Source organism: Felis catus, chromosome A1 (assembly GCF_018350175.1).
Source record: "Felis catus isolate Fca126 chromosome A1, F.catus_Fca126_mat1.0, whole genome shotgun sequence".
Taxonomy (NCBI): Eukaryota; Metazoa; Chordata; class Mammalia; order Carnivora; family Felidae; genus Felis; species Felis catus.
In genome coordinates this window covers 139,697,428-139,719,218 of record NC_058368.1, presented here as the reverse complement: position 1 = coordinate 139,719,218, position 21,791 = coordinate 139,697,428, and the positions used below count along the sequence as shown (strand labels likewise).

Genomic DNA, 21,791 nt, shown 5'->3' with positions numbered 1-21,791 from the left:
GCCTGGAGCCTGCTTTGGCTTCTGTGTCTCCCTCTCCCTCTGCCCCTCCCCTGCTCCCCCCCCCCCTCTCAAAAATAAATAAACATTCAAAAAATTAAAAAAAAAAAAAAAAAAGGAACAAGGGCGCTTGGGTGGCTCAGTCGGTTGAGCGTCCACCTCTTGATTTTGGCTCAGGTCATGACCCCAGAGTCACAGGATCAAGCCCTGGGTCAGGGTCCATGCTTAGCATGGAGCCTGCTTAAGATTCTCCCTGCCTCTGCTCCTCTCCCCTGCTCGCTTTCCTTCCCGCTAAAATTGAAAAAAAAGGGAGGGGGAGGGACAGGTTTTTTATAGATTTCATGGAAGTAATGTGAAAGTGGCATAAATAATAGATAAAATATCATTTATTACTGTAATAGAAAACACAATTTATGGTCTAAACTTATTTTTAAATGACATCATTATTTTGAATACTCTCTAAAAGCCTAAGAAATCTTCAAATGAAGAATATGAAACAAGGAAACTAAAATGAAACTATAAAAATATGATGTCCATTCATACTTTACTAAAATACATTCGGAGATCAACTGCAGATCTTCTTAGTGATCCAAAGTGTAATATCTTCAATAATCATGGCAACTAAAACAAAGAGTTCATTTCTACCAGGGATTGCCTTATGTAATAATTTCCGTAAAAATCAATGATCAAAAACGCCCTATATTTCTGCCTATGCATTGCTATGCAGAAAATAAAGGGAAAGCATTATTTATAAGAATTTTCTCTGAAAATGAGAGCTTCCTAAATCTTGTCTTTGTACAAGTCAAAGTAGCAGCAAAAGTGATTTCTCATTTTCAATATTGTTAACGGTTTCTTCCTTTTTCAAGATGTAGCCAACTTCTCTAAAGCTGGGGTGGGGGGAGGGATAAAAATAGAAAGCATAAAATTCCATAAAGGTTGGCTACACTACCTAAAAATACATATGAATAAATGGTAACTAACACTTTCTAACAACTTAACATATGTCAAGCAGGTACTAAGGGCTTAAAAAGCATTCTCTCATTTATTTTTCTCAATTACTTACTAATTTAGGTGTTATCCCAATAAAGTATATATGTTAGTAAAATACATAAGGAGACTGAACTTTAGAGAATTTATGTAATTCATCCATGATCACCAGAGGCGTCCAAGCTGAAATTCAAATCCAAGATTCTGTCTCCAGAGCCTACAATTTTAAAAATGTTTTATTTATTTTGAGAGCAAGTGAGCAGGAGAGGGGCAGAAAGAGACAGGGGGTGGGGGGGGGGAGAGAGAATCCCAAGAAGGCTCCTCACCATCAGTGCAGAGCCTGATGCGGGGCTCGGGCTCATGTACAGTGAGATCATGACCTGAGCCAAGATTAAGAGTTGGACACTCAGCCTCAGGCGCTCCTCCAGAGCCTACATTCCTAATCAGTATGCCAGCAGATTTATTTTATCTTTATTCTTGAAAGGTATTTCCATCAGGTATAGAATTGACAGGCTTTTTTTCTTTCAGTACTTTAAAGATATAGCTTCACAGTTTTCCAGCCTCCATTATTTGTTAAGATCATGATAGTTCAAATTGTTGTTCTTTCTATGTAATGTGCCTTTTCTGACTGCGTTCAAATTTTTCTCCTAATTTTTGGTTTTCATCAGTTTGGCCATGATGTGTCCAGGCACATCTCTTCCTTCAAAGGACAGAGCTAGACCAGGTTCCTGTATTTTCTGTGAACACTTTCCCTTACGCCTGCTTCTTCATGTGCCCTTTTATTTTTTATTTATTTTTAAAAAAACATTTATTTATTCTTGAGGGAGAGAGGAGACACAGAATCCAAAGCAGGCTCCAAGCTCCCAGCAATCACCACAGAACCCGACGCGGGGCTTGAACTCACGAGCCGTAAGATCATGACCTGAGCCGAAGTCGGACGCTTAACCGACTGAGCCACCCAGGTGCCCCTTCATCTGCCGTTTTAAATATCTGAAAGATTTTCTCTGTCCCTTGATATACAGCAGCACTGCCTTCCTCATCCTCTTCCACCCCTATACTGCATATATTTACATTTTTTTCCCTAAAATACCCCGTTAATGAGGAAGGAAAAAAATACTTTCCATGGCTTAAAAAATTCCCAACCCTTTTTTCAAGAATATCACTAACAAAATGTTTAAATTACACACCTATTTAACTTCTGTCTACAGTATCATACACTAATGTTAATCACAAAATAGTTTGGGTTCTTATTCCATAAAAAAAACTAGCAATAATCAGTAGAAAGAAACAGGGGTATTTTTGGAAAAGGCCTTCATCTCTGGAATTTACTAGCATTTCTTCACTTCACACATCTTTTCACATGTCTGCTTCAGGGCAAAAGTAAATATTACTACATGGAGGGCACTGATCCTCTTGACTTCACTTTGGTTTTTGATAATTCTCTCAGATCATGATTTATAAAGTGTGGTTCTATCATTAAATGCTTGTTATGGTGGGATGCCATAGTAGCCATGCTTTTCTTATGTATAAAAATTAACTATTCTCAGTGGGAAAATATTATAAACTTTATAAATGATTTTTTATATATCAAATTTTATACTTTATACATCTATTTTTTAATGCAAAAATTCACTGGATTGGATAAAGATAAATGAACTAATTTAACAATATGTACTTTGATTTTTAAGATGAATGCCTCACTTGGTCAAATTATTATTATTTTGGAATTACAATGGTTAACACTTTCACTTGAGATAGGAGAAAGAAATACAAACTAGTTTGTGTTCAGTTATAATATAAATTAAGGAACAAAGTTATATTAACCTCTAGTATACAAGGATCTATTAGACCCAGCTTCAGTTTTTGAATTTCTTCTTTGAAATTTATTATCAGCACTGGTATTTCCTATCTTCCAAAGAAAAAGAACTTAGAAACCTTCTGAAGAACTAAATATTCATTTTTTAACACAATAAAGTTCACTTGATGCTTTTATAAACTGAAGATATATTATAGTGATCCCTTTAGAAATGGAAAATGCATTATGTTATTTTAGGGATCTTATTTTCCTGTATCTTGAGTATTTTGCTACTTCATTATCCTAGGAATTATTTAATCATTATTCACAACTTATGCTAATAGGTAAAATCATAAGAAAATGAAATAATGGAATCACCTAGAGATGACCTGGTAGTGAAATAAATCATCACTATAACAGCATACTTCAGTTTTCTAATTGTGTTGCCCACTATATTATATCTTTGAAAGAAAGCGTAAGAGAAGTAGAGACACCATTTTTGCAAGAGGGAGAGGGAGGTAGAAACTTTCACGATGAAAGCTTTTAATAAAAGCTAAACATAGTTGAAAGTTCTGAATTTTACATTTTCTGCCCATACTGAGCACAATTATTAGACAAATCAAAAGATGAATGCAAAGAAACTTACAGCACTCTTGACTATGATGCTGAAATTGCTCATTATTTTGCTTGACTGATGCAAGCAAAATTTCAGATCATGAATTTTCAGATGACTCAAATAGATATTTTCTCAAACTTAAGAATCAATGAGTAAACAACTTTTTTAATTTTTATTTTATTTAAATTTTTTTAGTTCTTAATCTTTGAGTTTAATTATTAATTATTGCTACAATTGATCCAACAATTAATAATACATTTCTTGCTTCTGTGTAGGTTTAACTTTTTTTTATAATATAATTTATTGTCAAATTGGCCTACATACAGCATGTAAAGTGTGCTCTCGTTTTTTGGGGTAATTCCCGTGGTTCAACGCTTACATGCAACACCCAGTGCTCATCCCAACAAGTGCCCTTCTCAATGCCCATCATCCATTTTCCCCCTCCTCCACCCCCTCTGATCCACCCTCAGTTTGTTCTCTGTATTTAAGAGTCTCTTATGGTTTGCCTCCCTCTCTCTCTGTTTGTAACTATTTTCCCCCCTCCCTTCTCCCATGGTCTTCTGTTAAGTTTCTCAAGATCCACATATGAGTGAAACCATGGTATCTGTCCTTCTCTGACTTATTTCACTCAGCATAATACCTTCCAGTTTCATCTATGTTGCTATAAATGGCATGATTTCATTATTTCTCATTGCCAAATAGTATTCCATATAAACCACATCTTCTTTATTCATTCATCAGTTGATGGACATTTAGGCTCTTTCCATAATTTGGCTATTTTTGAAAGTGATGCTATAAACATTGGGGTACATGTGCCCCTATGAATCAGCACTCCTGTATCCCTTGGATAAATTCCTAATAGTGCTATTGCTGGGTGGTAGGGTAGTTTTATTTTTAAATTATTGAGGAATCTTCACACTGGTTTCCAGAGCAGCTGCACCAGTTTGAAAAAAAAAAAAAGTATTGTTTATTTTTGAGAGCGACAGACACATAGTGTGAGCATGGGAGGGGCAGAGAGAGAGGGAGACACAGAATCTGAAGCAGGCTCCAGGCTCTGAGCTATCAGCACAGAGCCTGATGCAGGGCTCGAACCCATGTAACTGAGAGATCATGACCTGAGCAGAAGTTGGACACTTAACCAAGTGAGCCACCCAGGTGCCCCAGCAATGAATTTTTAAGAAAAGCAAATATGGGGGGCGCCTGGGTGGCGCAGTCGGTTAAGAGTCCGACTTCAGCCAGGTCACGATCTCGCGGTCCGTGAGTTCGAGCCCCGCGTCGGGCTCTGGGCTGATGGCTCAGAGCCTGGAGCCTGCTTCCGATTCTGTGTCTCCCTCTCTCTCTGCCCCTCCCCCATTCATGCTCTCTCTCTGTCCCAAAAATAAATAAACATTGAAAAAAAAAATTTAAAAAAAAAAAAAAAAAAAGCAAATATGGCATTCCTATCCAGTTAGTCATCCAACGGGAAGGTCTTCATCACACAGTATTATGCAACAAGAATTTGGAATATCCCAACTTGCTAATAGGACTATGGCAGTGTTCTTTCATCCTTTATGGTATTTGTGCACTAAAAGTTATTTAACACAGTTTGTAAGTCAACAAATGACTAAGATAGATGTGTATGCAAAGTCAGGAAGGAAATAGATGAAGGAAATAAATATAGAAATGAAAATCTTATTTGACTTGTACTTCTAAATAGTGTTTATAAATATAAAAATGAAAATATTTTACAATTATGGAGGAAAGAATATGGATGACTTCCCTCTAAAAAGATTATGAGATGTCAAAGTTTTCAACAGTTATTGAAAAAGTTTCAAACGTTATTACATTTTGATATTATAAGCCCACGATAAAGAACCAAACATAATGATAAGCCAGAATCAATTTAAAGATGCATATAATATCTGGAATCTTTATTTATAGGATGCATAGTTCCCAGGATTGTATATAGACATTGATGAGCAGCTACTTGCTTTCAAAGGACATTCATTACTCATTTCAGGAAAATATAGAATAAAAATTTGTTTACTAGGTCTCAATATTTATTACAATTCCTAATAAAGTTACTGTCCACTATCCCTTGCTTGTTACTTCTCAAAATTACTCAAAAATATAAAAAAATATGATGACACCCATGACTATTTTTCATGATATACTAAGAGTTAAAGCAATATATAATTCCTTTATCAACATTAGACAAAAGAATGATTGTAAATTAGATCACTTAAATTATTTATGGATAATTAAGACACAGACCTGCTGGGGCACCTGTGTGGCTCAGTCAGCTGAGATTCAGACTTTGGCTCAGGTCAATCTCACGGTTCACAGGATCGAGCCCTGAATCCGGCTCTTCACTGACAACATAGAGCCTGTCCACCTCCCTCTCTCTTGCTCCCTGGCTCTCTCTCTCAAAAATAAACAAACATTAAAAAAAAAAAAAAACTTAAAACAGACTTGCTAGCATACCTCTTTAGTCATGATAGAAAAAAAATTGAAAACTGCCTACATAATACACCACTGCAGCTTAAAAAATGTGTGTGGATGAATTTTCTTCAAAAGAAAAATTTCAAACTAAAGAAAACTATGCAACAAACTAGGATGTAATTGGGCTCTAATAGATACTCAAATGTTTAATCATTTCAGGATAATAGTTGTCTTTGTTTTTGGTTTTTTTTTAGTCTAAAATCAATTTTATATACATTGAAAGTATATTATAAGTCTCTGAGTTTCAAAGTCTGAGCTAGACTATTAATTACCTTGACTTTGGTCAACTTATTTAACTTCTATGAACATTAATTTCTTTATATGTAAAATAAGAATGTGTACTTTGCAAGATTTTTGTGAATACTAGATGTAATAGATGTAAAACAACGTCTAACATTGAGTAGGTTCTTAACAAATGATACTTGTTCCTTACAAAAAGCTATGATGGAATTTGGTTCTTTAGTCTCTCATTAATTTTAACCTGTTAGTTACTTTTCTTCTCAGCCTTGTTAATTGTGGTTCCTACAGCTTCCCTTTAATCATCAACCACCTAAACTTACTTCATTCATCTTTAAATATTTAGTGAACATTATGTGATAAGCAATTTAAATCTTTACTTGCTCTTTAATAATATGGTCACTATTAAAACCAAATCAGGGGCGCCTGGGTGGCGCAGTCGGTTAAGCGTCCGACTTCAGCCAGGTCACGATCTCGCGGTCCGTGAGTTTGAGCCCCGCGTCGGGCTCTGGGCTGACGGCTCAGAGCCTGGAGCCTGTTTCTGATTCTGTGTCTCCCTCTCTCTCTGCCCCTCCCCCGTTCATGCTCTGTCTCTCTCTGTCCCAAAAATAAATAAAAACGTTGAAAAAAAAAAACAAACAAATCAATATCTTTATACACTTAAGTATTGCCTGTATTCCTAGACAGTAAAATGCTAGAAAACAATGAATCCATGGAATAGGTGGTATATATCCCTTATTTTTAAAGCATCCCCATCAGGATCATCATAGAGCAGGTCTTAATACCTTAAATGAGGATGAAGATAAGCTGTATGTTCATAAACTGTACCACCATAACAACATGTATAGTTATATAACAGTATTTTTCAGCTTACTTGACTAAGGAGAAGAGGATCTGAAATTACAGTAAAAGTGAAACAATGAAAGGGCTGGGGAGAAAAACAGGAAGCAAAACACATTTACAAAATAACTATCATGAGGATCCTACAAATATTTAAAAATACCATACTGCTTAAATAGTCTGACTTTAACAAAAGAATTTCTCAATGTAACAGGAAAAGAGGTTAAAAGTTAGAGACTCAAAAGCTTGAGGGTAAAAAACAAAATGTGTACATGGAGAGAGTGGATATTAATAGCACTGTTCATCCATAATAGATGCATACTGTGTACTTTTTAGACTAAAGGATTTTTTACTGTTATAGTGAAACCCATGAAATACCAAATACCCCTGACAAGTTTTTATCCCACAAAACCAAACAGATGTAAAATAAAAGATAAAGGAATACAATTTCAATTTTATTCAACAGTAAGAATGAATATTTCTGCTTGGGACATGCCTGGCTTGGCTCTCCTCTGTACAACAGGAAATGAGATAAAAGGGTAGCCCTACATGCCCTTTGAAATTCTGTTTCTGAAATCCCTGTCTTATTGCCAAGTATTAGAACTTTCTATGGGATATGACATATTCCTAAGTAAGTGCATGCAATGCATTAAGGTTATCAGTTGAGTACACCCCCACCCTATACAGTTGTCCTTGAGTTGAAAATCAATATACAAGGGAGTCCAAGACATATTTACAAAGTCACCTTAGGGATCAGAGTAACAGAATAAGACCTAGCTGTATACGTATAATATAATAATAATAATTGATGTTAATAAAAGTCTTTTGACTCAAACAGAGTGTGGGTTAAGCAAGAAAAGTAAGCATTGACAGTGCCTGTGCTCCATATCAGGGATAACTTAACTTACTGCTACTAATCATTTAGAATCATAATTATTCCCCTTGGAGGAAAACAAAAATATGAGATTAAGATGTAGGAAGAAAACATCAAGCCTCTTATTTGAGACCAGGATACAAAGAGCAATCACAAGGCCGGAAAAAATGTGAGAGGATTAGGGGCTCTTGGGATACTGGGGAAGGAAACAAGAGTGAAGTAAAAATTAAGAGTGGGTATAACATAAGCTTCCTTTCCTTTTTCCTATGAGTCAATTAAAAGAGGATGGAAGGTTCCATTACAGATTTTTTCTCCTAGCTTCTCACTCTTTCTCACCTATTCCTTCCTCTGTTTTTCCCATCACTGCTGCCAATGACTGCTATGGTAGAGAAGTAATACAAGAGGGAAAATATTAACAGACAGTAGTAAAACACAACACGTATAAACAATGGTAATGCAAGGGAAGGGGAGAAATAAGGAGAAAGAAAATAGTATCAGCATATGCAGCAAGAAGAGAGAAATTCTGCAGCTGGCTGGCTGTGAAGACCCTTCATATAGAAAGAGTGCACATAATCTGGTCAGATTAATTACAAGTTTTTTATTCAACTAGATTTTATGGTCAATTTTTGGTCTTTTGTTTTCACCAAGTGCAAAAATTTGTTCTACTATTCAAAAAATCTGATAGATCTTGTGAAAATGTGTTAAGGAAGCATAATTCAAACTTGGGATTCATGAAGCCATGAAGGGAAGACTAACACCCACATACCACTTGTGGAAGCTTGCATAGTCCACCAGGAAGATTTCCCCTTTGTCCAGCAATAGCAAGATGCCCTCTTCAAAAAATCACCCAAGCATTCTGTCCACACTGCTCCTGGGCACTTTAAATTATCTACAGGACTATCTGAGGTCTTCTAAACGGGCTGTACTCAGCTACCCACCCATCTCATGAACACAAATATATCTTGGTAATGATTTGCAGGTTTTCCCACTGGTTTGAAGCCTTTCCATGTAGACAAGCTACTACTTCTTCAGTAGCTAATATCCTATTGGGAAAAAATCATCCCTATTTGGGGAACCCTACCTGAGCTCCACAGTGACTGGGGAACCCATTATGCTGGTCAAATATTACAGCAAGTCTATGCTGTTTGGCCAGTTCTACAGCATTTTCACTGCTATCATCCTCATTGTTCAGAACCAGTCACACCAACCAACTGCATCATCAAAACTCAACTGGCGAAATTTGTGGAAACCCTCCAACTAACTACCGTGGCCAAAAGTAGCACTGATGGTCCTTCTAAAGCTCAGATCCACTCCCTTTGGAACTCATAAGCTCTCACCCTTTGAGATAATTACTGGATGCTCTATACCCCTAGCTTCCATCTCTTTTGACCGCACCTAATAAAAGGAGCTATACTTAACATTGCAAAGGCCTAATTACATCCCTCAAAAATAATCATGCTCTAGTTGAACAGTCTTTTCACATCACATTCTTGGGAGATGAAAACTTCAAACACCACACAATGCAACCTGAGGATTTCATTTCTTGGAATAGACATCTCCAAAAAGACTCTCTTCAACCACACTGAAAAGGTCCTTATCAAGTGTTATGAACCAATCCTTGTACCACTTAACTACAAGGAACTGACTCCTGAATTTATAAGTCTCATCTAAAGATAGCCCAAACGCTGACTGGAATTGCCATCCACTGCTGACCTCAAATTAAAGATTTCCAGGAAATATGGGGCAGCTGGGCAGTTCAGTTGGTTGAGCGTCCAACTCTGGCTTTCACCTCAGGTCAAATACCTAGGGTTTGGGGATGGAGCCCTACGTGGGGCTCCATGCTGACAGCACAGAGCCTGCTTGAGATTCTGTCTCTTTGTCCCTCTGCCCCTCTCCCCTGCTCGCTGTTTCTCAAAATAAACTTAAAAAAAAATTTAAAGATTTCTAGGAAATGAAACACAGCAGACAGCTTCCCCAAGATGACAGGATCAGGCGTGTATATTCTCTCCTTTCTGCTTTTTCTCATTTCATTTTCTCCTTTATCTATCCTGATGAGATGATGCTCTCATTCGTATTTCCCAATCCCTCAAAAAAAAGGGAAACCTTTCTGACTGTTGGATCTGCCCATGAGACTTGCAACCCTTTAGTCTTCCTCAGAGCAAACTTTTCCTTCATCTCCAGTGTGACCACTAACTACACCTACACCCCTCTAGATATTACAGGGTCAAACTTCTACAACCAGGTTTTCCTGTGCTTTGCTTTGAGCTGTCTGCTATCCTAGCTCTCGATGCAACTAATCACATGGTTCCCTGTTCTTTCTACTACTACAGGTCGGCTCACTATAACAAAACAACCCCCCTCTGCACACCCTTCAAGAATAAAGTCCATAGGGGCATCAGGGTGGTTCACTCAGTTAAGCACCTGACTTCAGCTCAGGTCATGATCTCACAGTTTGTGAGTTCGATCCTCATGTCGGGCTCTGGGCTGACAGCTCAGAGCCTGAAGCCTGCTTTGGCTTCTGTGTCTCCCTCTCTCTCTGCCCCTCCCCTGCTCTCTCTCTCTCTCTCTGAAATAAACAAACATTAAAAAAAAAAAAAAGAATAAAGTTCACCGAAAAGGACAGTTTCTCCCTAATTGTTCCCCAACCACCACTGACCCTTGGTTCAAAGGTCCAATTGAATAATCCCAACTAATGGCATTAATTAATAATCAAACCCTAGCAAAAGTCTTATGTGCACCACCTGGTTTTATCTGTCTGTGGCAAGTGGACCACTCAACGGGCCAAAATACATAGTTGGCAGATTGGAGGCTTACTAACTAGCCCACAGACATCCACTATAAAAATGAAGCCTTCCATTGGTCCTCCTACTGGTCTTCCCCATCAAACCTTCATTGTTGCCTTACATGGGAACTCCCAGGAGGCATACATTATTCTGGATTTGCCTCCATCATAAGGACACTTATCCCATTGGTGGCTGTTCATGCCAGTGAATAAATGATTAAGAATCTCTCTCTGTAACCGGGAAAACTTGCTGATTCCACCAGTAAGGCAGTAGCAGTCCAACAACGATCACTTTACTTGTTGGCTAAAATAGTTTTGGATAATTGCATAGACCTTGATTACTTACTTGCCAAACAAGATGTTTATGAAATAGCAAACACCACAGGTTGCACCTAAATTCCTCTGGAGAAGTAAAATCCCAAGTTCATAAAATTATAGAACAAGCATACTGACTACAACAAATTCCACCTGACCATCTATGGCCCTTTGATCTCTTTAGCTGGCTATCTTCAGGTCTGGGCTCCTGGTTTAGAACTAATATACAAACTAGGGTCATTATTCTTATTTATTTTGTAAAATCATTTTTAGATTATATACTGTAGCCTACCAAACCTTTGTAGAAATGGTATACTCCAAAGAGTGATGCTGGTTCAGCATTTCAAGATGATCTCCAACAGATACAACCTAATAAGATACAGACTTTAAATGGGAAATGCCTGAGAGTTCTCCCTCTTACCTCTAGTCACTCAAAAGTGGCCTCAAAGGTTTCCAATCTGCAGACATGACACCCAGAAAAGGTCCTTCCTGGCAGTGATGGACAAAAATGACTCTAATAAGGAAGAAATGGCCCAACTCTTGATCAGCAATGCTTTTAAAGAAAATTCTTTATCAAATGGGGGAAATGTGAAAATACATTAAGGAAACCTAAAGTAAAATTGGAGTTGGGAAGTCATGGAGAGAGGACTCTCACAAACTCATCACTCATCATAGCTTGCATAGTCCAGCAGGAAGACAGAAGATGGCCTTTTGCTGTCAACAGTAAGCTGCCTTCCCCTGCAGCCAATGAGAAGCCACCACCACTTCAAACTCTCATTTCCCCCAATGAACTTTTGTAGAAAATAACCCCTCCCAACTTCCTCCTTTCCTTTATAAATGGAAGCTCTTCTCTGTTCTCTGGACTTGCCTATGGTTCCCCATGGTTTGTCACAAACTACAATTTCTCTGCTATTCTTGGATAAACTCAATTTTTCTGGCTGAATTACTTACCTTTTTCTTTTAGAAAATTGACAGTCCTTTAAAGTTCATTCATAGACTAGTATACTTGGGTTGCTTACACTAGATACCAATGTACCTGTTATGATCTGGGTCTAACTGGAAAACTGTTAACTTGGAAGATATGCACGCCAGATGTTGATTATAGATAGGTAAAATACAATCTTTTTTTGCACCAACAGAAAAGATTAAGATACAAAGGGGAGCAACCACTTCAGTATTCCTATATTCACTTTACACACTTAGCATATCCACTTTTGTAAATACACCTGCAAGGATATTTTACAATAATTCCGTACAATATCACAAAAGATGAAAACATGCAAATTTCTTGTAGCCCTTTACATTTTTGAAACTAGTGTTTACTTGTTCAGAAATGGACATAGAGAGGCGCCTGGGTGGCTCAGTGGGTTAAGTATCGGACTCTTGATTTTGGCTCAGGTCACGATTTCATGTTCATGGGTTCGAGCCCTGCATTGGTCTCTGTGCTGTCAGCATGGAGCCTGCTTGGGATTTTCTTCCCCCCCCACCACCCCCGGCCTCTCCCCCACTTGCTCTCTCTCAAAAAAAAAGGGGGGGCGCCTGGGTGGCTCAGTCGGTTAAGTGTCCGACTTTGACTCAGGTCATGATCTTGCGGTCTGTGAGTTCGAGCCCCGCGTCGGGCTCTGTGCTGGCAGCTCAGAGCCTGGAGCTTGTTTCAGATTCTGTGTCTCCCTCTCTCTCTGACCCTCCCCCGTTCATGCTCTGTCTCTCTCTGTTTCAAAAATAAATAAACGTTAAAAAAATTTTTTTTATATAAAAAAAAAAGGACATAGACGCATTTACTACCATAAAAATGAATATCCATTTTGATAAACATGCAAATATCCATTTACAAATGTATTTAACAGCATAATAGTTGGGAATATATATAGTAATAAACAGCAACTAGTTAAACTAATGTCATTTATTAAGTTAGTATAAATATGCATCCAAAATCATGATTATTAAGGATGGCCAGCTAGGATTCACACTCAGGAACTGTCTGCTTGCTCACCCTGAACTAGCATGAATCACCATAGTGGCACAAACTACATGGTTCTTGAACAGTCCTGACAGGAACATTGAGAAGCTAATACGATCAATTAGTATTCAAAACATGAAAAAAAAAATGCATTTAAAGGAACAACCAGTTCTGGTTAAATTGGAAAGGCAAAGAGACTTGAAGAGTAGCTTTTATTTCTAAACTTGCATTTAGGGGACATGCTGAATGTCACAAACACAGTAACAAGTCATAAAAGATCTATCAATTTATATTATTTTATTTATTTATTTTTAAAAAGTTTATTTTGAGAGAGTGCGAGCGTGACAGAGGCGGGGGGGGGAGGGGAGAGAGAGAGAGAGAGAGAGGGAGAGGGAGAGAGAGAGAGAGAGAGAGAGAGAGAGAATGAATGAATCCCACACAGGCTCTGAGCTGTCAGCACAGAGTCCAAAGTGGGGTTCGATCTCACCAACTGTGTGTTCATGACCTGAGCGGCAACCAAGAGGCCAGAGGCTTAACAGCTTAACCCACAGAGCCACCCAGGTGCCACTATATTATTTTAAATGTGACAAGATTCATTACATAGCTTACATGATAACTTCGTATAAGGAGATCAGCAAATAAGGACAATCCTTTTTTCTTTAAAATTCCAAATAGCTATTGTTTTAACTAAAAAGACCTGGGGCAAGTGGCCTACAGAGATGCAGGATTAGAAAACAGGATTAAAGAAGAGAGTTTGTCATTGCCAGTCTGTCATTTACCTTCTCTTAAGTAGTATTCAGCTATTAAAGTTACATGTGTACCTTTCTTACCTTGTTTTCTGTTATAATCTCCTTAAAGGAAAAGCCCCCATGCCCCTCTTTTTTAACTTTTTACTATCTTAAAATCACCCAGTCATAGTATCCTGCACATTGTATGTTTGTTAAATTAAATTATTAACTGGAAGATGGGATATAATACCTGAATTATATCAAATGAATGCCTTATATATGCTGAGCACTATTCTAGGGACTAAGGATAGAAAATAGTTATGAAAAAAAATGGATGAAAAAAAATTTTAATTCCTGTCCCCACAGAACTCACCTTCTAGTGGAACAAAATAATATATTCAGTCTAATACATCCATTTAAACATTTATCATGTGCTTTGCCCTTGAATAGAAATAATATGTTTGGTGTTCAACAATGGGACTTTCATACATGTTAAATGATTTATTTCTCAGCATGCCCCTTCTCCCACTCCTATAGTTACAAACAGACTACTACAGTGAAACAATTTCCTACTGAATAAAGTGGGAACCTCAGAGATGTAAGTGATTATGGTTGCAACCACACAAAACTTAGAAATGCTAAAATATGATAAAAAGTTCAATTTCAATATAAACATATTCTATGCTCTCAAGATTCTAAGTTGCATTATGAAGTAGATTTCTCAAATTCACAATCATTCCCTTAAGACTAATGTCCTTTTAAAACTCAGAGCTTAAGGGGCCTCTGGGTGCCTCAGTTGGTAGGGCAACCGATTCTTAATTTCAGCTCAGGTCATGATCCCAAGGCTGTGGGGTCCGGCTGAGCACTGAGTGTGGAGCCTGCTTGGGATTCCCTCTCTCTCTCTCTCTCTCTCTCTCTCTCTCTCTCTCTCTCTCTTCCCCACTTCCCCCCTAGCTCGCCCTCCCTCTCTCTAAAATAAAAATAAACAAAATGAAAATAAAACCTAGAGCTTTAAAGAATCAAATATTACATCTAACCATATGTATTAGGTAATCAAAAGGGAAAACAAAACTTAATTGCTACAGTATTCAAAATTCTAAAGACATAATTTAGTAATTCAATAAAGAGGAAAATGTGCTACATGGATTTTTTCTCTTTTGAATGACAACCTTGGGATTTTGTGTTAATTAACAGGTTGTCAAAGTATTTTCTAAAGCGTTATCTCAAGGTTTTATTCATCTGAATGGCTGTTAATAATGATTACTCGATTTTACAATGGAAAAACAATCTGCAACCTATTTACAACAGACTCAGCATCTATAAGCATCAGGCAAATGAAAAGATACCACAGGTCCTTCTCAGACAATTCCTATCATTCTGGTTTTTCCCAAAGATCCCAGTTAGTTGGCCTCTATCCTACCAGAGTTATTTCTGGCCACTGTGCCTTCTCCCCTAGACTCAAAATTTCACTCCCATCCTCAGTCCCTGCAGTGCGCAGGTACTCTAAGGTTTAGTAACGAATTTTGTTGTTGGCAATCATTAGGAAATCGACAAGACGTAAAGAACTGAAGCTACAAAATTAAAGATCTCACAATAAAAATTATCCTTATAATTTATGTAAAAATAGACCAAGATCTATTATATCTTCTTTTGGTCTTCCTAATTCTAGCCTTAGAAAAAAATTTTTTTTTAAATTTTAGAGAACGCGTGAACAGAGGAAAGGGGCGGGGGGGGGGGGAGAGGGAGAGAGGGAGAGAATGAATCTTGAGTAGGCTCCACCCTCAGTACCAGCCCAACCGGGGAGGAGGGGTGGGTGGCTGGATCCCATAAGCCTGGGATCAATCAGTACCCGAGCCAAAAGCAGGAGGCGGACACTCAACAGACGGAGCCACCCAGGCACCCCTTCAATTCTAGTCCTATTTTGTCTAATCTCTTATTATTCAATAAGACTACTGCATTTTGGTTTTTCTCGTAAAGTTTCTACTCTACAACCTTCCCTACGTCTCAGACAGAGATAGGTCCGTAGAGATGGTTAACCTAGCTCTCAGGAAGATACTTATTTAAAACTTAAACTCCAGGCTATCATTTCACATTCTCATTTTACTTTTAAAATTCCACAAACGTCATTTATTCTTTGATATCTTCAACTTACTTTCCACAAAAAGGACACTCTGTAAATCTAATAATGCGAAGTACTTGCCCATGTTAGAAGTGACTGAAAATTCTTCCTTCAAAGGCGGGAAACGTCAAGCGCTAAGTTTAACTTCTCAAGAGCGAGATGAAAGACCGTCAAAATTTGCAGGGGGGTGGGGTTGGCAGAATGAAACCTCTTTCTCACTAGAAAGGTCGCAAACCCCCGGCCCGTGGTTGAAGCAGAAGAGCCCCGTACATCCCCACCCAGGAAAGCGGCTCGATACTCCCCGGCTTCCAGGAAACCGCCATGGGAGGCAGGCCCGGCATCCTCAGCGGAGAGTTATCTCACGTCCGGGCCCGCAAGCTCAGCAGGCTCGTCATAAACACTCTAAGCAGAGACAGAATCGTGGCCGAGGAGGTGGGTCACACAGCTGTCAAACGAAGCCCTCCCACCACTCCACCGGTCCCTAAGGATACGAGCCTTGCTGGCGCGGAACACTCACCCGTTACCTCAGGATCGTGACTACAACTCCCAGACGACTGAACGGCCCAAGGAGCAGCGTCTTTCCCAGAATGCAACAGAACGGAGACCCCACCCCTTCTCCTTTCTCCGCTCCTCCCACCTTTCTACCCGGCGTCACCTGGGAGAACCGGAGGTAGGGTGCGGGAGGGGACCTCCAGCCCTCGGCGTGATTCGTCAGACGTTGGGAGGGGGACGGGGCGGGGAGCAGGGGGAGAATGGGAGGACGAAGGGGAGGGGAAAGGGGAGGGGAGGGTAAATAGTGGGCCAGGCAGGAAGATGGCGGCGGTAGCGGAGGTGTGAGTGGACCCGTGTCTCTGCAACTGGATTTTCTTTCCCCTTCTTTCCTTTTCCTTCTACGAGATTGGCATTGAGGGGGCTGAGTTCGGGTGGTGGCGCCGGGCGCAGCGCAGGGGTCACGGCGACGGCGGCTGCTGACGGCTGGAAGGGCAGGCTTCCTTCGCCGCTTGTCCTCCTTCCCCGGTCCGCTCGGTGTCAGGCGCGGCGGCGGCGGCGCAGCGGCCGGACTTCGTGCTTCCTCCAGCTCCCCCCGGCGCCGGAGCGGGCACTCTTCCCTTCGCCATCTCCCGACCCTTCACCCCGGCTACTGGGCGCCTCCTCCGGCGCAGCTCAGGGAGCGGGGGCCGGTCTCCCGCTCGGCTGTCGCGCCTCCATGTCGGATAACCAGAGCTGGAACTCGTCGGGCTCGGAGGAGGATCCAGAGACGGAGTCCGGGCCGCCTGTGGAGCGCTGCGGAGTCCTCAGCAAGGTGAGCAGCCCGCGCGTCCGAGGGCCTCCTGCTCAGACTTCACCTGCTGTGAGGCAAGCCGCTGAGGGGATGGGGTGGGGTTGGGCGGGAGTGGTGGACTGTCCCGGGGCGGGGGCTGCGGAATGTGCCTGGGTGCGGGGCTGAGTACTGCTGCAGGAGTGCCCGGGCCGGGGTGAGGGTGGGGGTGGGAGGGAGAAGGGGACTGTCCTGCTCTCCTGCCCTGGGGCTCGGCGGCGGTGGCCAAAGACCGGAGAAAACGCGTCCCAGCCCCGAATTCAGTTTGGGAGCGGCATGCGTATCGTGACTTGGGACTCAGAGCGGCATCTGTCCTGGCCATAGGAGCCCGGGTTGGGCAACAGCAGTGTTCGAATGCCTGGGTTTGGGAGCAGTGCAGATCGGACCTCGCAAACGAGGTTAGTTCGGAGATGGAGAGCAGGGTTGGAGGATTCGCTGAACGCGGCTGTGTAGACAGTTGCCGGAGCAACTGGATATGGTGCGGAAAACTGAGGCGGTAAACTATGCCAAGTTAGATACAGTGAGAGATCTCAGGGAAGGTGACTTTTGTACTTTTCCCCTCATCCTATTCCCCAGTTCAGAAAAGAGCTGTCGACTCGGCACGTGATAGGTACAAGAACTAGTCCAAGTAACTTGGCACAAGTCAGAATAGAGGCCAACCTTTATTTAGTCCAGGAAGAACACTGTTAATAATAAAATGTTATTGCAGTCAAAGGGCCAGAGTAAGGAAAACACATCTTACCTTTCCTGAAAATTTTAAATACCGTCTTTCAAAATTTTAGCAAAGCATATAGTTGTAGGGCTGTAAGGCCAGTTAATTAAATTCGATCAGGCCCTTTTTGAGATGTTTGATTTTTTTTTCTTTTGGTAATATATGGGCGTTTTCTTGTTTATTCGTTCAAAGTTTTGCTTAATAAGATGCATATTGCCTTTATTACTTCCTTCTCTCTTCCTGTTAAAGTTTTAGAAATGGCCAGTCCCTCAGCAAGCTGGTCATAAGATACAAGATCATGTGCAGCCTACTGGCTATTAAGAAACCATGCTGCTTCCAGTATACATACTTTGGCTAAGCATTTGGACATTTCTGTGGACTTGTTTCATATTAGGTTTTTCTGTTGTCTTTAGAAGGCTGATGAGAAAGGCCTTAGGTAAGACAGAAGTCAGAACTAAGACTTGCCAAGTGTTAACTTTTATTTACATAGAAAAATCATGATGTGTGTTGATATGTGGTCATTGGAATTTCAGTGAAAGGCTTTCATTAAAGTGAACCTCCCTAGGGTTTCTTTAGATTAAATGTATCTCGTAATTTAGGAATCTCTCGAACACATTGTGTAGTAGATACACATTTTCAGGTGGAATTTCAGAAGGAATTTGCTTCTCAATTCTGGTAGATTCATCACTTTTCCCATTAAATGAGAAGCAGACTTCCAAATTAGTACTCTAGTAGTGGTATTTTATAAAACAGGCTGAACTTTTGACCTATTTGATACCACTATTTTGGGGGGGCGGGAGTAGTGACTGGTGAAAAGAGTCCCCAGTACTCTGAGTATTCACTATATACAGAGCAGTATAGTACACATACCTTATGACAAAAAATGGAAGAGTATCTCTTTGATACTTAAATATGGACAAATGTATTTTTTTATCACTTCTCTGGTACGTAAATAACTTTGGTATTGCTGTATATGTAGAATTAGCAGGAATATAGTTTTTGGTATTTTTGTTAACAGCTATGAAGGAAATGTCCCTGAAATTTAGTATATGGCTGTATAAAATGATTTCTGGAAGCTTTTTAATCAGGAGTGTTTTATATTGAATACATGTTTTAAAATGTAAAGTACTTCTATATTTTGATCCGTTTGTATTCACTTGGTAATTTACACAAGAGTTAGATAGAACTCAGCAACTGTTCTTTTCCTTCAATTGAATAATGTAGGTAAGTCTCTAATTTGTATTGTTTCTTCCCTTCCAAAATTGAGTGGATTTGGAATGGACAGAGGGGATAAACTTATATTAGAAATATACCGGTCCTGGGGCGCCTGGGTGGCTCCGTCATTTGAGCGTCCGACATCTGCTCAGGTCATGATCTCATGGTTTGTGAGTTCGAGCCCCGCGTCAGGCTCTGTGCTGACAGCTCAGAGCCTGGAGCCTCTTCAAATTCTGTGTCTTTCTCTCTCTCTCTCTGCCCCTCCCCCACTTGTGCTCTCTCTCTGTCTCTCAAAAAGAAATAAATAAATGTAAAAAAAATTTTTTTTAAAGCAATATACCGGTCCTGGGGTGCCTGAGTGGCTCAGTCGGTTTAGTGTCTGACTTGGGCTTAGGTCATGATCTCACAGTCTGTGGGTCTAAGCCCCATGTCAGGCTCTGTGCTGACAGCTCAGAGCCTGGAGCCTGCTTCAGATTCTGTGTCACCCTCTCTCTCTGCTCTTCCCCCACTCATGCTCTGTCTCTCTGTGTCTCTCAAAAATAAATAAATATTTTAAAAATTTTTAAGAAAAGATATATACCAGTCCAAAGTTTTATTTTGTATATGGTAATTTAAAAGACATGGAAATACCTGTGAAGCATATTTTCTGTAGAATCACTTCTTAAGCACATAGGTTCCCAAAATACTGGATAGACAATAATTCTAGGTGGTTATAACAATATCAGGGTGGATCATTGATGAGAAAGATTCATGCCTTAGTGGGAATTGAGAGCAACTAAGCCTGGATAAAATAAATCTCATCTAACTTATTATGAATTCTCTCAATCCTTCAAGGTTTACCTTATCTTCTATTTCCCCACATACCAAACTGTTGGCTGAAATTCTATCCACCTTTAGAGTTTATCTCAAAAACTATTTTTACCATGAAGCCTTTCTTTATTTTGCCAACCATTTCAGATCTCCTTACCTTGGGTTCCCATAGTTATTTTATTTGTAACTTGTTCTGACTCTTACTGTAAATGATTTTTTTTTCCTCTTGAAATTGTGCTTGCTGAACTCTTGGGAACAGAAATCTTTGATTCTTCTGCTGTGTCTAGCATATTGCTTTGTCTTTGTTAGTTGGGGAAGAGTGAGGAGACCTTGTGAGAAACCAAAACTCTACCTTCTAGTTGTGATAGTAGGAGCTAACATTTACTGAGTAAAGGGGCCTGAAGCTTATGTAATTTAATGGGTCCTCTATAAAAAAGTATAAAATTATGGTACACAATTGCTGGGGCCCATTCTGTCACTCTGGAAGAGGTCTGTTCTAGTGAACTGCACTGAAGCTTAAGCTTCATTAGCTCTGCATAACTCTGTCTCCAACTGAGAAAATACTTTGTGCCTGGCAGTATTCTAAGTCTATTCTTGTTTAATCTTGACAACTTTAAGAGGTAAAGTTTGACAAAGAAACAGTAAGCAATTTGACCACAGTCACACAGTTACCAGCCCTCTGAGGGGCAGTAAGTGGAATGAGGCAGCGTTAAGGTATGCCAGTCTAAATAATTTGTATTACAGACAATGGGGAGTTGTCCACATAAGTTTTGGAGCTAGAGGTTCATTGAGATTAATATGTGAGATAAGTAAGCCTATGTGCTTAATAAGTAAAATTATGTAAGTTATGAAATAAAATGCAGAAGATATTAGAGGTAAGGTTCTTAAGCCTTCCCAAGAGCCTAGTAACCTGATAATCATTGTATTAATTGAAAATAGAGAAGAAGAGCCAAATGTAAGGGTTTTATATGAAGGAAAGATGAATAGGAGTTGATGACAGGCTATAGACATTGACAAGGAACAGTATCTGTTAAAACTGTAGTAGAGGCATTCATGATTTTTTTTCAGCCATTCAAATAATAGGGAAAGGAACTAAAGCACAGAGAAGTTAAATAACTTGCCAAAACTCATCACACAACTAATAGAATCTATCTGATTTTGTATATTCTGTTCTGTCCACATAGTACAGGAGCACTGAGCCAGGTTTGAATATGAATCAGGCTGCACAAATACCAGTATAGCCAAGGAAATAGAAACATAAGGAGGAAAATGCACCTTATAAGAGGAGATGAATTCAATTTTACATGTAACCATCATTATTTCAACTCATTGTGTAATTTAATGGTAAGTCACAGGGAATTAGAAATAAGGAAATGGTGATTAGAGAGCTCAGAGGAGAGAATGTATTAAATTGCCAACATAGATAAAAATCTTAGGGAGGGGTTGTAATGATGAACCTTAGAAGATTTAAGAGCTGAAATGTCTCAAACATACTGAGTAGGAAATAGAAAAGTAAAGATTTCTCAATGGGTAAAGAGCCTGAGCCAATGCAATATATTTTTAACAATCCATTTTGAATTAGTTTTTGGCAGATAGTTTTGGAATTAGATAGTTTTTGGAATTGTCTTTACATACATAAAACCCCCAGAGCATTAAAATATGCAAAATCAAGAATTCCCATAGAGGTTACATTTCCGCCTTTGCAAGATTATTGATTGTGATCTGTACTGTGCATCAAGACTTTAGCAACACAGAAACCATTTGTAGGTACTAGAAACTGATAATCCAAGTATGTTTTTGAAAACTAGTTTTTTTAATACACAATATATTATTACTCTTGAATTTAAAAAGTAGATATTCAGAGAAACTTGGAAAATCAATGAACTTTTAAATATGTAGCATTGAATTCTGTGGGGGAAACAGTAGAGTTGATACAGACTTTTAAAGATTAATGATCTTGTATTTTTACTTTGATGTGGTCATAAATATCATATATGTTCATATA

General features: G+C 39.5%; 2 protein-coding genes across 10 annotated transcripts in view; one reads left to right on the top strand and one right to left on the bottom strand.

The window, feature by feature from the left end:
- Positions 1–16,366, bottom strand: part of POLK (DNA polymerase kappa) — a 72,924-nt gene extending 56,558 nt beyond the window's left edge. For 5 of the 7 annotated variants that reach the window (XM_006927792.5, XM_019835670.3, XM_006927793.5 and 2 more), the window contains exon 1: positions 16,249–16,366. The gene's annotated coding sequence lies outside the window, so the exon portion shown is untranslated. Of the gene's footprint in view, positions 1–11,345; positions 11,419–15,812; positions 15,936–16,248 lie in introns of those variants that run through there. The other 2 variants (XM_019835644.3, XM_019835655.3) reach the window with 2 other exon arrangements.
- Positions 16,265–21,791, top strand: part of CERT1 (ceramide transporter 1) — a 105,575-nt gene continuing 100,048 nt past the window's right edge. For 2 of the 3 annotated variants that reach the window (XM_019835672.3, XM_019835677.3), the window contains exons 1-2: positions 16,265–16,401; positions 16,629–17,034. In XM_019835672.3, coding sequence (XP_019691231.3) covers positions 16,319–16,401; positions 16,629–17,034 — 489 coding nt within the window. In that variant the 5' untranslated portion in view covers positions 16,265–16,318. Of the gene's footprint in view, positions 16,402–16,628; positions 17,035–19,581; positions 21,131–21,791 lie in introns of those variants that run through there. The other variant, XM_045062205.1, reaches the window with a different exon arrangement.